At 43.0% G+C, this 16,043-nt stretch overlaps 1 protein-coding gene across 2 annotated transcripts; it reads right to left on the bottom strand.

Moving 5' to 3' along the window:
- Window positions 1-379: 379 nt before the first annotated feature.
- Window positions 380-13,677, bottom strand: LOC130171216 (transmembrane protein 125). 2 transcript variants are annotated; one of them, XM_056379102.1, is made up of 3 exons: window positions 13,108-13,677; window positions 7,032-8,568; window positions 380-2,775 (listed from the first exon to the last, which is right to left on the bottom strand). In XM_056379102.1, the coding sequence occupies exon 3, from the start codon at window positions 2,317-2,319 to the stop codon at window positions 1,621-1,623; it is 699 nt and encodes a 232-aa protein (XP_056235077.1). In that variant the 5' UTR covers window positions 2,320-2,775; window positions 7,032-8,568; window positions 13,108-13,677; the 3' UTR covers window positions 380-1,620. The 2 variants fall into 2 exon arrangements, with proteins under 2 accessions (XP_056235077.1, XP_056235078.1); XM_056379103.1 differs by lacking the exon at window positions 7,032-8,568.
- Window positions 13,678-16,043: the final 2,366 nt, after the last annotated feature.

The following is a 16,043-nucleotide window of genomic DNA, read 5'->3' as shown; positions in this document are numbered from 1 at the left end:
ATGTCATCAAACTGCCTTTATGGACCGTTGCCTATTTATACATTCAATTATAAAGTTGTTTTTCTGCTCATCTGAACAATATAAGTATTTATAGTATTAACCCTCTCTTTACTCTGTGTTTTGGTTCCCACCAACTCCTGAGGTTGATCAGCCGCTCTGTAACTTCTCTGTTTTCCAGTCGGTGCTGGGTAGAGGTTGATGGGAACAATGAGACTCAACCTTGTAGTACAAACAATGAGCTAAGAGGCTAAAAAACTCAACAGAGCTGAAGAGTTGAACTGTGAATTGCCATGTTACATTACACGCAGTCAAGTGATCCAGTGTTAATATAAAAAATATAGAAGGACGCGGGTTAAAGGAAAACAAGGCGCCGCAAGAGTGACAGTTAAGACAATACTGTGTTGATGCACAAGACCACAAATTATCCATACATTCTAAAGTGCTGTGATATAATTCACCAACAATCATGTCGTCTTCTCATGTGTACAGGCAGCCAAATATTACAGTCTGTCACAAACACCACAGTCCTACTGCATGAATTATGATAAATTATTATTAAAGTGAGGAAAGAAATGAGATCAGGAGAAGCCTCGTGTCTATTGACCATCCTCAGTTTTACCCACAGTCAAATTCATCAGCTGCACATTTTCATAACTTCATGTGAACATGGACAGAGTGAGGTCGGTATATAAATTACAAATGAATTTAAAAAGATTACTTTTTTTCTTTATATCCACCTTGTCCCACCTATCTCCATTCAGCTGGTGCTCTTATCCATGACAGCTCACAATCACAGAGCAGAGTGGTCCGATGTGTGGTCCAAGGGCACTTTGACAGGATACATGTTTATCACAGATACATTATACACACCAGTTTGTAAATGGCCCCTTTAACCACAACCTCATGTCACCTTGAGTTGTCTGTGGGCTCACACTTCTTACAACTTTATGTTTATAGATCATCTGAGATGATTTTATTAAAATCAAATGAGGCCACTGTAGACTATGCCCCCACCACAGATCTTTGTTAATTAATTCCACACTGCGGAACCTATCTGGTAACAATAACATCAAACACTTCTCCCTTTACTTTCAGACGTGTCTCAGCTAAAATATGTGCTTTTCATCTGACTGAATCTCCCTAAACACAAGCCAAATCAACATTTTTTTGTTCTTCTTGTTTTGCATGCTTTTGTGCTGGTGACCTGCATACTAACACTGCCTCTGCTGTGCTGCCACAGGCGCCGATCTTTTGGCATTTAGTCTCATGTAAATGGTGCATGATTTACAGTGTGTAAAAAAAATTGCTGATTTGAACTTTCAAATATCTCTCACATGTAAAATACACACCACTGCCCCCTGACTTTCAGCTGCATTGTAGCAATCAATTCTTCTTCAGTGTTACTCTTCGATCTTATCATCCTTACTGTGGGATTTCACTGCTCATCGACAACATCCTCACCGAGCAGATAACACAAAGTCAACTGAATTTGTCTCACACACACTGATCAGCCGGTGACCAAGCTGAAGCATGTAAAGAGTGAATCATGTGTCTGCTAATGTGTGGGCTAATTTAGCTGAGCAAGGGGGCCAAAATACACAGTCTGAGTGTGGTTATATCTCATATGAGGTTAGCCAGACTGGAGGTAGTCTCTCTGCGAGCCTGGTGGTCCATGTGTCCAGAAACGGTGAAGATATTCAAAACCCGGTCCACCAGCCTTCGTCCGTGCCTTGTCCTCTCTAGCAGGATCACCACAACAGAGTATATCCCAACGCCCACAACTGCGGCCCCCCCTCCAGCCAGCAAAACCACCCCAGAGATGTACATGTCATTGAGGGCTTGGCCAGGCTTCGGCATGTGGTTAGCCAGGGCCAGATGCAGTAGAACCCCTCCACAAATCAACAGTGAAAGCCCCGTAATCAAAACCACAAGGAGGTCAGATAAACCACCGCTTTTTAGCATGTCAATCCGCCGTCGGCTTCGGACGCAATTCATGTCCTGCACGGCCGAGCTGAGCAGTTGTTTGAGCAGGACTCCCAGGGCTAGCAGGCAGAGGGCCGTGCCCGCGCCCAGCCGCCATTCGCTCGAGACGCTGGTGGTGGTGGAGAGAAGTCCAACTCCTCCCAGTCCACAGCCCAAGATTAGGAGAACAGCCACACAGTAGCAGAGCAGAGACTTCCCTGGATCTCTGAACCACCACAGCTCCACCTGCTCCTCCAGGATGCTGTGTTGAATTTGAGCTGGGTCTGCTGGTCCGTTTAGGCCCAATTCAGGGCCTCTGGGGCCCCTCAGGGGGGGAAAGTTATCCAGTTCAGGCATCCTAATGCCACTCCCAGCCTGTTGAAGAGGGACGCCACCACCACGATGTCCAGGTAAGGATCTTTTCAGTCCTTATGTCATTTACCAAGAGCTACCACCAGTGCAGCCACCAGTTTTAGGGCAGTTGCTCCTTATATATCATCTGAAAATCAACTGTGACTGGAGCTGACGGCAAATCTACAGAGGAAATGAATATAATGCACCAAATGTCATAAAACACTTGACTGAGCTCAGTCTATTGTAGTTTCATCCGCCCTGGTCTGTATACCAAGGTTCAGCAGTGCTTCACAAGTCAGTTCAGGGCTCTTGCTCCTCTGAGAATGAAAATGCTTAGGGCTCACACTGACTGGATACAGAGAGGAATCCAAATCGTCCGTACTACATCAGCATCCGAAGCAAAGAATCCAAGCATCCACAGAATTTCCAGTTTGACTTTTGCAGAGTGGCAGCGGTCACCTGGAAGAGAAGACAGATGAGGATGTATCAGGGTTTGTACAGTGTGTGATTCCACCTCCAATCTACTCAGTATTGAAGGCTTATTTGCTGTGTGACTTTGACCCAGCAGCTCAGTGAATCCATATCAATATGTCCCATGTGATGCGACTTATTCAAATGCTATTAAGAAATATAAGATAGAGTAATGCATTAGTGCAATAGTGCAATACAGGCAGCCCTGTGACAGACTGGCGACCTGTCCACGGTGTACCCTGCCCTCGCACAATGTCAGCTGGGATTGGCTCCAGCCCCCCCCCACCCGCCCCCGTGACCTTATAAGGATAATCGGTATGAATAATGGATGGATGGATGGATGGATGGATAGTGCAATAGGCGAACAAGCTTGTTAGTTGTGCTCCAATAACTTGTTGATCTTTTGCGTTGGGATTTCAAGGGACTGTTTAACCAGCTGGTTTCCGTTTTGTCCATCTGAGCTGAGTTACATCAAGTTACACAGAGACTGGTTTTACTTGAGTGCTAACTTTTAACCTTGGAAGATGTGACTGTGCAAGCCAAATAGCACAAGGGTAACTTCGCACCAGCTAAAAATCCTTTTATTGGACTAAGTTCAAGTGGTTGAAGTTCTTATCTTGCTGCAGCGATGAAGTAATTGACGCACAGAGTTTGTCGACCATCATCACTCTGGTGTGATTACAGCTGCTTCATCTACCATTGAAGCAGTGATATTCAGCTTGGTGTGAAGTTACTCTTTAAAATTCTCAGTTTGTCAGTTTATCTCTGCAGTGCGTGGTGGATAAAAATCCATCAAATTAAAGATGCAGACACACACACACACACACACACACACACACACACACACACAGTTTCTCTGAATAACGAAAATTGTTGATGTTTTTACTATGTAAAAAACTTGGTGTGCTGACACTGGCAACCTTTTCTATCTCTCATTATCACTATGCTAATGAGTTGCCACTACAGAGGCGGCTGGATAAAACAAGCATCAGCTGGCAATAGAATAAACAATGTCCATCCACACACGCACACACACACACACGCACAGACACACACGCACACACACACACACACACACACACACGCACGCACACACACACACACACACACACACACACACACGCACGCACGCACGCACACACACACACACACACACAATCAAACAGCTAATGCACAAATGTAAATTTTCTCCATCTCATCCTCCCAAACACACACCCACAGCAGCTCACTTGATGAATCCTCCCTTTTGAACTCTCCAGCACCTTAAGTCCAGTTAATCTTCTTTCCTCCCCTATGTGTGTGGATTGTCTACACTGTACTGTTGCAGTGTTGTAGTGTTGTATGCTTTACCACATATCAGGTAAAGACTCATAATACCTGACTCTGTTTACTTCCTCACGCTCTCCTTCTTCAGTCTTTACCTTACCTCAGCATATTGAATCTCTCTACTGGAGTTTGTAACCTCATCACACCCTTCATAACACAATCATGTAAACATATACAGCACACGCACGCATACACACACACACACACACACACACACACACACACACACACACACACACACACACACACACACACACACACACACACACACACACACACACAAACAAACATCCTCAAGGTTATGGCTGGCGACAGCTTGTCTTTAAAAACCTGTCAGCGGCTTTATTTCTATCAAAGTCAGCAGTGCGCGGAACAAGCCCGACGCCCCAACACAAGCTGACAGGAGTTACAGCTTGTCCTCACTGGCCGTGGATTTTGCTAACACAAACACTGCTCTGCAAAATAAAAAAATATGTCAGTCTGAGCGAGGATAACATGATCTCGCATTCAGTCTAGAAACTTTGTGGCACCTCTAGAAACCTTTTCAAAAGAAGTGACAGAAACGTTTCTATCAGATATACTGTACACCCCCCCCCCCCCGCATGCCTGTTTAGAAAAGACATATACTAAATGTAAGATCACATTTCATATTAGTGTGGACAGGTATTGCCTTGTACAGAGGCAGAGCAGTAACACGGTGACATGGAGAGATATGAGGTGCATACACAAGGTGTGAAATGAAGAGTGAGGTAATTACAGCAGAGGAGGAGGGGTGTTTATTGGCAACATGCTGTTCTGGAAGCTTTTCACATTTGCGCGCACGCCGTGTGTGTGTGTGCGTGTGTTTTTCAAGAGGGAATTGTTGTAAATAAGTAATAGAAGGTGAAGATATGAAAAGCACGTGTGTGTTGGCTTGTGTGTTGATTTACTTACGATGTGTGCATGTATATGTTTCATACAGAAAGAAATAGAAAGCTGCATTTGTGTGTGTGTGTGTGAGAGAGAGAGAGAGAGAGAGAGAGAGAGAGAGAGAGAGAGAGTGTGAACGAGTGTGTTTGTTGAGTCACTAATTAATCCCAGCTGGTTTGAGCTCAGTGTCACTGACAGGTAGCGCCACAGAAATAGCGCTGTAATTGAGGTGTGTATCTCTATGTTTTTTTGTGTCTGTGGTTTACGCGCCAAGGGTGTTAAGGTGACAAAAACAATATGTGCAATACTCCACCACCATCCAAACCTCTTTCTTATTAAGGTTTTGAAAATATCACCTTTCTTCATACAGTACAAGTCTGTGAAAGATCATTTTCTGTTTCATTAGATGGCTCACAGTGAAGTGTAGCTGGGAAACAACTGGGTGATAGAGCGAGAGGCGATGGCATGCAACAAAGATCATAAGATGGAATCAAAGCCGTAATGACTCCAGTATATCTTACTCCATGTTGTGTTTCTCATACTATGATCCCCACAGACACGCACACACACACAGAGCCGCTGGACTGCGTCTGCCTTTCCTCTTTTATCACTTATATGACCTCTAGACTCTATATCAGCCGTGTCATACTGGCCTCATAAATATCTTTACAAAAGCACTGACTCACTGCTTCACTCTCCACTGGTCTCCTTTTAAATGATAGAAAACAGGTACAGAGGCACAACAATTTACACAACTCCACACAACTCAGTTCTTTCAAGGACCACAGCCCTCTAGTAATCTGGAATTAAAGTCACTAAAGATCTCTTTACACTGTGCAATCCTGGGCCATCCAAGAAACCTGGTCAAATCTTTGCTCATTGATCCAAAACAGGAGTCCTTGACGGCCAATTTGGAGCTTTGGTAACCAAAACAATTTCAGAAATGGAAGACTTTATTAGACCCATCTTGCCGGACGTGATGTGTAGTAAATTTACATGATCATTGTTGTTGCACAGTAAAAAGACACCTTTAGTCAGTAATGAACCATTTCAGTCCTTTACACCTGTGCACTAAAACCATCCATCCATCCATCCATTATCTGTACCGCTTATCCATGCAGGGTCGTGGGGGGGCTGGAGCCAATCCCAGCTGACATTGGACGAGGGCGGGGTACACCCTGGACAGATCGCCAGTCCATCATATAGAGACAAACAACCACTTGCACACACATTCACAACTATGGGCAATTTAGAGTCGCCATGGACTGTGGGAGGAAGCCGGGGTCCCCGGAGAGAACCCACAGCGGCGCAGGGAGAACAAACGCCCGGGATTCGAACCCAGAACATTCTCGCTGTGAGCAGCACTGCTAACCACTGCACCACCGTGCCGCCTGCACCAAAACCTTCTGTACATTATGTATAACGCTTAATTTTCACACCTTAGCTGTGAATGTTCACACTACTCCCACAAAACTCTTTGCATATTCATGAAATACAGATGCTAAATATATGTAATATAATAAATAATATATGGACATGGATGATTCACTTTTTCCCTTCATTTGGCCCAATTAGGGAGAATCAGATTAACTCATCAAAAAACAATGGTTATATCAACATATTTCACTTTCTTAAGTATCTCACAGAAGTTATAGAAAGCTGCACAAGTGGTCATTATCACAATTTATTTGAAACAGATACTGAGAACATCCTGAATTGGCTTCTTTTAAGTGACAGGAATAATAAATGTGTCCAGGATGCTCAGCTCTGCACCGAAAAACTGAAGTGACTGAAGACAGGCTGACGTTAACGGTGCAAACACTCTCTGTTATGCTAATGCGCTGAGAGCGATGATGAAAAATCCCAAAGATAATCATAAACCTCGGACACAGAGCATCATTCTGCCTGTGTTCGCTCAGGGTGTCTGCCTCCTTCCATGTTTTCAGCCTGCAAGGTCGCCAGAGGAGCTGTGCTTTGGAGTAAAAAACACTCTACTGCACTCCAATTACCTGGGAAGCTTTGGGACTCCGGTATTCCCCCCTCTGTTATGTTGGCCTGCTGAATTCGTTTCACCGGCCATTAGTGTCTCATTTTATTGTTTATGTGGGGTTCTTTTCAAAATTGGTTGTCTGGCATTGTATGCTAATCAGAATGCCGGTCAGCAGAGTGGGATGGAAGACGGCAGCAACATCCAGTGGAAGTGGAGAAGCCAAAATCTTGCTTGTAAAAATTCAGTTGGGATTTTTAGTCAGAAGAGTGAAACTGCAGATGCCCCGACACGAGGTGGATGTTTGATCAGTTAGCAGAGGTGCAATGCAGGATGCTACAACTTAGATGAAGGTATACAGTACATGTACACGCAAGGAAGCTCTGACTGGAGCCCCATATGAAGTTCCTTTTTACTGTCAGTCAAAAGCTTTTTCTGCTTTACTCGGGTGAGGAAAGCACAATGAAAAAAGCAGCTTGCTCACTGTAAAAAAAAAAAAAAAAATTCCTGCTGCCTGTTGATTTGCATGTTAAAACAGTAATATTTTTGACAGCGATTGCAGCTTTTCTTACTGTAATTCATGTAGATCACAGAGGCCAGGGGAAAAGGAAGCACAGAGCTTAGAATGAAACTTTTGTGTTGTTTGGAAAAACTTCAGCGACACTTTTGAGTGTGGAGCGGGTTTTCCTTCAGCATTTTTAGATCCATCTTCTTGTGGTTTCCTGTTTCTTTCAAATGAGCTTTTCTATATTTAGAAATTTGTCAATGTTTGCATCCTCTCCTCTCCGCACAAGCTAAATATTCAAAGCAAAAATATGTCAGGCACAATTTAGAGGGAAAAAAAATGAGGTCCTTCTGGTCCTGCTGCTTACTTTCCTGCTGTGTGGGTTTTTATCCCAGGGCCTCGGGTTCGGCTGAAGGGGAGTCCATGGGAGGCTGGGTGATGTGTTGCTGTGGTGACAAAGCAATACTCTCCTCCTCTCTTCTTCCTGTCTCCCCCTGCTGACACTCACCCCCTCTCCTCTAGTCAGGCGTTGATTCTCTTTGCGTCCCCACAGGCAAAGAGAGGGGTCAGGGTTGGCTCCATCTGTCTATGTGATGGGCATCGGTGCCAAGCGCCACGGGGGCTGGAGGGAGAGGAAAGAAGACTCGTGTGGAGTGGGAGGGTAACGGATGTTTCTGAGCTGTCATCTGGGACTCTGAATGGGGCAGAGGCTGAGGCTGAAGCTGGGGCTGGGAAGAGGGAAGGGGCTGAGAGAGTGAGAGTAGGATAGGGATAAGGGAGTTAAAGGAGAGGGGGCTGAGGATGGAGGGAAAAGGCCTGGGGGCAGGGATAGTGCTGAGCCTTCACTGCTGTTCTTAGGGTTGCAAATGTGGCTAGCAAAGAGAAATGATGCTGAATAGGTCTTTATACAGACAAGCTGGATCTTTCTTTCTTCTCTACAGTCACAATGGACAGCCGAGGCAACCAGGGAGCCTCACTCTGTTCGGAAACAGTGAGGAGACAAAGGCTGAGTCAGTGTCACTGTCCTCACTCTGTCAGGGATCACAAGGAAAACCTAAGGCAGAAAGAGAGAAAGACAGACCTTTACATCAGCTTCACAGACTGTACTGTAAACTCGCCCCTATGGCTCCTCTTAGCAGGGCTTATCTATTTAGTCCTTCCATGTTCTGCTCTACCCGTGAATTTCAGCGTATATCTGTCCAACAGCAAGTGCATCACTTTGTTCAAATCTCAAAGATATTTTGTTGCCAGAAACTGCTGTGTGATTATCATCCTGATTTACGGGCTTAATCAAAATGAGCCACTTACACGTAACGAAGGAAGGAGACGCACAGATGTGCCTCTCAACTGGAACCATTTAGATGTTGCAGCCACAGACTCTACACATGGGGCGCCTGCTTAGACCACTACGCTGCACGACGCCCCGATCCGTTGACTCTTTATTGAACACCATCATCAGGTTAAAATACTTATACTTCAATTTATGACCAAATCTAAACTAGTTACATTCTTGTCAATCACTTAAATGGTTAACAAAGTAAACATTATATGCGTCAGCATAGTCATTGTGAGCATGTTAGCATGCTGCATACAGACCGGGCTGTAGATTCTCTAGGAGACTTAAACAGACCCTTCCCATTTGCCTGGATCCTTTCAGGTGGTTTAATTCCACCATTTCTGAGCAAGCTCATTTCTGAGCTTATGGCACAGCATCACCCCGACCAGCACGACCAGCCAAGACCTGCCCCCCTGACACCTTATCCACACACAAACACAAACACACACACTCATCTCCATCTGTTTTCTCTCCTATCCTGTCTTATCTCCCCCCCAGCCCTTCACACCTTCCTTCCTTTTCTTCTACCTCACTCCTCTCCCCCTCCGTCTCACCACCAGTGCTTCTTTATCTGGCTAACTTCTTATCTCTCCTGTCGGCTGTCTGCTCTGGTGTTTTGGTGTTGGGAAGAGAGATGTGTGCACAGGGTGGGGAGGATTAGTTGTCTTTGCCACAGATCTCCCTCTGGCTCCAGGTAAAAAGGCTGCCTGATGCAAAGCCCCTGTGGCATAATGCATGCAAGCACATACATATACACAGCGTGCTGCACCTGTGTTTACACCGTTTTCTCCGCAAGATTCTGCTGTTTTGTACGCCAATCATTCCTTTCCATTCCATTTCCTATCCATCATTCCCATTCCATCAGAAATCCACCTATTCATCAGCTTCAGTAAAAAATGTGTGACTATTGTTAACCCCCAACACAAACCCACATTAACAATACAGGTCCAGATAATCAAAACATGATTCACAAAAATGCACAGAACACATTTTCAATCTGTTATCTAATATGGCATATGGCATTTCCCCCTTTTTAAATAGAGCTTCCTCCTCTCAGTGGTGGCACCGCTGCTGTTGACAAAAATGCAGCCCAGCCCAGTCTAGCTCAGTTTAGCACAGAGTGTGTGTGGACCCCATTCAGCCACGTTTCTACAGCAGGAGCCAAATGGGGCTCTTAAATGCTGGGCCCAATTCAAAATGGCTTGAATATTTCTGCTTCCGTCAAATACTCTCCATTACCAAACAAGAGCAAAGAAACTTTTTTTTTTTTTTTCTGGAAGTTGGAGGAAATGAACTGAATGATGTGCATAATGACTAAGCTGTGTGATAACCCTCTTGGTCCCTGCATTGGAGGAGTGACTGTTGATTAAAAAAAAAAAAAAAAAAACTCTGGGCAGCCAGTTGCTTTTCTCTATCGTGCACAGCTGCAATATTAAAACGCTAATCAAATCACCAATTAACATGCTGCTCCCCTTCTGCTTCACTCCTGCTGACGATGGGAAAGAGGCTACCTTTTCTTTTTTTGTATCAGTCTTTGTTTTTTTAACCCGCATCCTGTCCTCTTGTGGGTTCAGAGGGGATGTTCAGCATATTCTAATTTGATATTGGCTGTCTAGTGATAATGATTGTAATGAATGAGATGGCTGGCTCAGTGTCTGGCTATCCATTTTGTTTGTTGACTATATGAAGTGACATCTCTATATTGCAGCAGCACCTTATGATTTAGCCTAAAAGAACCTGGTGGTTTTTTTGTTTTAGCCACACAGATTGTCATGAAATTTTGCACAGTCATGTCCCCCAGAGGATGAAGCCCCCCTGACTTTGTTTCTGTTTAGTCTTTTTGTCTGGAGCATCACCATGAGGTTGACATTTGTAGTTTTATGTGAAAAATCTTGACAACTATTGAATGGATTGCCATTCCAGGATGCCCAGAGGATGATTTGTAATAATTTTGGTGACCTTTTAGGAAACACACTTATTCTTTTTCTTGCCAAGAGTTGGATGAGAAGATTGATACCACTTTCATGTCTATACACTAAAGCTAAAGGCTAGAGCCAGCAGCTGGGTAGCTTAGCTTAGCACAAAGACTGGAAACGGGGGGAAACCACTAGCCTGCCCTCCAGCCCCTTTAAAGCCCAGTAATTAACACATCATCTCTTTTGTTTAATTAGTACAAAAACCAAGGTGTAAAAGTGAAATAATTAGGAAGTTACTGGTCTAGGCCTATTAAGATAGCTGTTGCCTAGCAACTTGTTGACTGCAAAACTAATTACTTTCCCATCAGCTTCAGTTGTATTTTGTGTTTAGTGAACTAAGATAGTGAAAATGATAAACATACCCGCTTAAGCTAAGCATACAATCATTGTCAGCATGTACATATTAGCATGCTAAAGTTAGCGTTTAGGACAGCACAGGTGCTCAAAGCTGCTAGCGTGACCTCAGAGTCTTGTAATAAAAAGACTGCATTAAGCAGCTCAAAGTTATGATGACTTTCCTCGACACAAAAATGTCTGTGTCTTACACCAACTCCCTCTACTGTATATTGAATTGGATGACTTGAATTGATTATGCTTATTGGTGGGTGTGTTTCATGCCCAGGGACAGACGTGGTCGTTCTAGCTGCTATCGACAACACACTACATGCCAGACTCTGTTTATCTGCTGACTGTGAAACAAAACGCCTCTCGGGGATATTTAAGATTCTGGCCGACTCTCTGCTCCACTCTGTGTCTGGCATCCATGTCACACACCTCACCGATACACAGCTCTCATATAACTCCTCCACTCTGCACGGTCACCCACAAACTCAATCACCGACTCACTTTGTTTGTCTCCTCCTGTTCTTTCATCCGGCCCTGTGTGTTGACTTGAGGCTCTTTCCTAATGAGGTCTATCACATGTTGTTTTCAGCCTGAGTTGTTTTTTAAATCTTCGACTTCTTCTTAAAAGATCTTTAAAGTGGGTTTAGTTCAGTGAGAGCGAAAGTGGTCTTTAGATTATAGTTACAACAGATCTGTATATGAGCAAAGTGGCACAGGGAGGTCATGCCTGGACAGTGTATTGATCCGTTCCAATCCCAATAACTTTAATACAGCATCAACGACACTTTCCCTCTACTGTATGTGGTTTATGGATTTTCCACAATGCAGCAAAACCTGACCTCTGACAGCATGACAGTAGCCCTGATGATCCACAATACATATGAGTCCTTCACTGTCACAGTATCTGCAACTGGTAACCGCAGGTCTTTCAGCAGGTGCAAAGGTCAGGGTGTGATACAATGTCAACACGGTTTATTTCCTTGTTTTTAACGGAAACTAAACAGCAGTTCATTCTTTTCTGAATACAAATCCTGAATACAAAAACATTATATTGTTGCTACTGAGGAACAAGTAGAACCTTATCCAGATTCCTATCATTTATAGATGCCTAATTTTCTCTTAGAAGTCACAATTAAATTCATTAGGATTAGATGTGTTTAGAGGTTAATGCCTCTGAATCTAGATTCTGACGTGTTACTTCATAATGATTTCATATTCGGTTACAGGTAAGAACATTACACAGTCTGTGCTTGGAGAGCAAAACAGATTTGAAAAGTCTATTAATATTTCTTGTAGTTGAGCAGTAACTCCTCACAAACAACAAAGACTGCTTTTCATTTCAGCACTTTGGAGATCATGAGAGGAGTATGATGGTGTTAGACAGAGAATTACTAGATGGGATTCAGCCACATGGGCAAATCATCTGTCGTCTGTGAAAGAAATAAAATAAAAAATAAGATTAAAAAAAAAAATCTTAATTTGAGATAAAAAAAACAAAAGTGGGGGAGGGAGCTTTAAGCAAGACACAAACATACTGAGCTGTAGGTATTTTTTTTGCAACAGTTAGTAAAAAGATATGTCATCGTAGCCTTTAATAACAGAAGACATCCAAGAACCCTTTTTTGTTATTGTGATAGAAGTTCAATATAAACTGATTAGGTTATTGATTACCAAATATGTAGCTGCATACATTTAAACAGGAATATTAATAGTCTTACAATTCAGTATCATCACTATTATTTTATTTACTATTTTTAATATTATTATTATTTTTAATGGGGAATTGGAAATAAGGAGATAATTTAGCTCCTAAAATTCCTCACAAATAAGTTTAAAATTAAATGAATAAAATTAAAAACTGTTTCATTAAAAAAGAAAAAGTTGTGACGGGGCAGTTTCTTTCTCTCTGTATCTGGTTTATCAGAAGCTTCCTTACCTGTGCGCTCAGTTCAGACTCGGTCTCTTGCTCTGCACCGTGCAGCTCTGCCCCTCTTTAATCTCGATTCCCGGTCAGTCTATACGGTTCCAAAGTCTCAGTACCTCCGGTCGCTGCCTGCCTTCATGCCTTTACCCCCTGTCGTTACAGAGAGCCCGGGGTCCAGAGCAATGCGATGGGAGCTGCTGTAGGTGCTCGGCTTCCTGCCTCCGCCCGCTCTGAAGCCCCACAGTCTCTCTGCCTCTCCACCGGACGGACTTTCCCCGTTTAATGCAGGTGTGGCCGCGCACGGCGGCAGGGGACGCCGATGGGAGGGGACAGAGAGTCGGTGGATCGACCTCCGCTCCGCCGTGGGTCCCTCGTGGGGACCCGCAGCACATGACACGGTGTATGACAGCGCTAATAAATAAATGCCACTGAGTGACTGTGATCGTATGAGCTGATGAGCTGAGAGCAGAAGTGGTTCAGCCAGTCCAGGGTCTCTAAGGAGGAAAGAAATGCAATTTGTCTCTGTGCTAGGCTCATCAATGAAGGCTATAGTGATCATTGATTGACTGATATAATATGAATATAGTCATACTTTATTACCACTAAGGTCATAGCATCTGGTCAACTTATTGTTTCCTTCCTATTCAGACACACAACTCTGTGATTTTGAGACTGATTTGTGACCTATCTCACCACAAAGTCTATTGGAGCTTTTAATCACATGATCCTCTCCAGCAGATGCAGTTTGTCCTGAAAGTGAAGATGTAACAATCGTAGTTTTCTGACAGACTGCCTCATCAGCTTTATCTGTGATACCTGCTTCTTCCTGTCTGGTCTCTGCGTCCAACATGTAATTCAGTCTTTGTGTTTTTAAAGGAGCCTCATATCTTTTAACCAAGAAATTACAAATTATAAACTGAATGTAAGACAACTTTATTCCTGTGTGTAACATTATGGAGATCTATGTTTAGAGGGTTTTTTTTTTTTTGTCTAGTTTTTTTTATTTGATCATTTTGTTCCATAATCACAAATCTTATATTATTTTGCCATGGCAGCAGACACTGGGTGAGAAGACTACACCATATACAGTTAACTAGTATATCACACAACAGCATTTGCACATTTTTTTCACCTTTTCACTGCTACTAAAGATTTAATTTGATAATTGAATCTATAGAATGTCTGACCCACCTACAGTATTTTGTTTACAATGAAAAAGCAACAACTGAGATGTGTTTTGAAATCTTTGGTATTTTAAGACATTTTTGCAGGGAAAAGCTATCAATCGATTATCACAACAAGTGCCATTTTTCTGTCGATCAGCTAATTAACTAATGTACCAACTGCTTCAGCTCGATATATGAAAGCGTTGGCACATGCCTTCTCATCTGTTGATCGTTCAGAATCTGGATGGTATTTGTTGTTTTTCCTCAGTTTCAGCGGCTTCCTTCTCCTCCATCTCTTCAGGTTTGATATTTTCATCCTCTTCAGGGCCACGATCCAAAATTAGATCAAGTGCTTCATTCACAGTTAGTCACTTGCAGATTGTGCTGCCACAGAATGGCATGTGCAGACAGAGAAGTCTTATTTATAGACCAAAGCTACAAGAACTGATCAGTGGAGTTGCGTTACAATACTGTGAGAGCGTGAATGTGGAACTGCAGCTCAATGCAAGAACTCTATATGTTGTTATTTGTACATTACTGTGCTGTATGAACATCAGTTTGTGCATCAGTATGCAACCATTTCAACGTTTTAGAGAAAAAAAAACATCTTCACAGTTCATTCTTGTAATAAATGGCCTCCCTGTGGCATAACACATTGATCATGGCATCTCTGACACAAGGGCTGTTATTGATTCATTTTATTTGGACCGCACATCCATTTGCCTCCTCTGTAGCCAAGTGATACACCATAACTGGGCTAATGTAAAAAATAACATTTCATTGCCTGTGGTGAATAAACCTGTAGAGTAAATTTAAAAGTGTTTAAATCCAAAAATGGAGGTGGGAGGATGAAGGCACAGTCACTCTCACTGTCAGTCGTGGTCAGAATACATGAACACAATGCAAGTTTGAGTACAGTGTTTCATTTTAGCCAGCTCTAGACCATCGTAAGCCCCCCCCCCTTTTATTTCCATTTAATGTTCATCTTTGTTCATGATGTCTGATATTTGAAAGAGCAGCAATTTTGTTTTTGTTCTCGCCTATGACCTTGACTGTGAGTTCAGACTACACAGCTTTAAACATGATTACCGTCTGACTTGGTCGCACGGCACTTCGTATGATCTTTTTTGTTTTGAGTATACTCTGGCCTTCAGTCTCTCAGTCGACAGTGCACTACCTCATGTGCTGCATGTTGGTTAGGGAATATGTGGTTTTGAGGAAGTTGTGAAAAGCAGCTTCCTGCTCTCAGCAAAGCACAAGTTAATGTCAACTTGTGGGTGATTTGTCACTTGTAAGCCCTGTGGAGTGTCAGGCAGGCCGAGATAAATATAAAACTATTTTTGGAATGTGTCGTTCCAAAAAAAAAAAAAAAAAAAAAAACATTTTCAAAAACATGATCTGATATTTTGTAAGCAGTGTGGCGCTGTCGATCCAGTCAGTGCACTCACTCAGAGAGATGAAGCGGGCTGTGGTGGTGGCGGTGGGGCGTCTGAGAGTAACAAAGACAGTCTATCATTTGGGTACATTAGCAGCTGACTTATTTTTCTGTTTTTTATTTAATTCATTTTTTCCAGTTGCATTCTGCAGCCCCTTACAGAACTAAACCAAGTATCCACAATGAGTGAATTTAAAAACAGCTGCCACCAAATGGCCCCAGAGAGGAAAGCTGAAACATCAGTGGGAAGCAAAATGTTAGTGATGTATTCCCACAGCAATATATTTTATTCAAAGTGAAATTAAATTGCAAAAAGGTCTTTTTTTTTTGTTTGTTTGTTTTTATTT

The sequence above is a fragment of the Seriola aureovittata genome, chromosome 6, assembly GCF_021018895.1.
Source record: "Seriola aureovittata isolate HTS-2021-v1 ecotype China chromosome 6, ASM2101889v1, whole genome shotgun sequence".
In the NCBI taxonomy this organism is placed as follows: domain Eukaryota; kingdom Metazoa; phylum Chordata; class Actinopteri; order Carangiformes; family Carangidae; genus Seriola; species Seriola aureovittata.
This window is presented reverse-complemented; position numbering and strand designations above follow the sequence as displayed.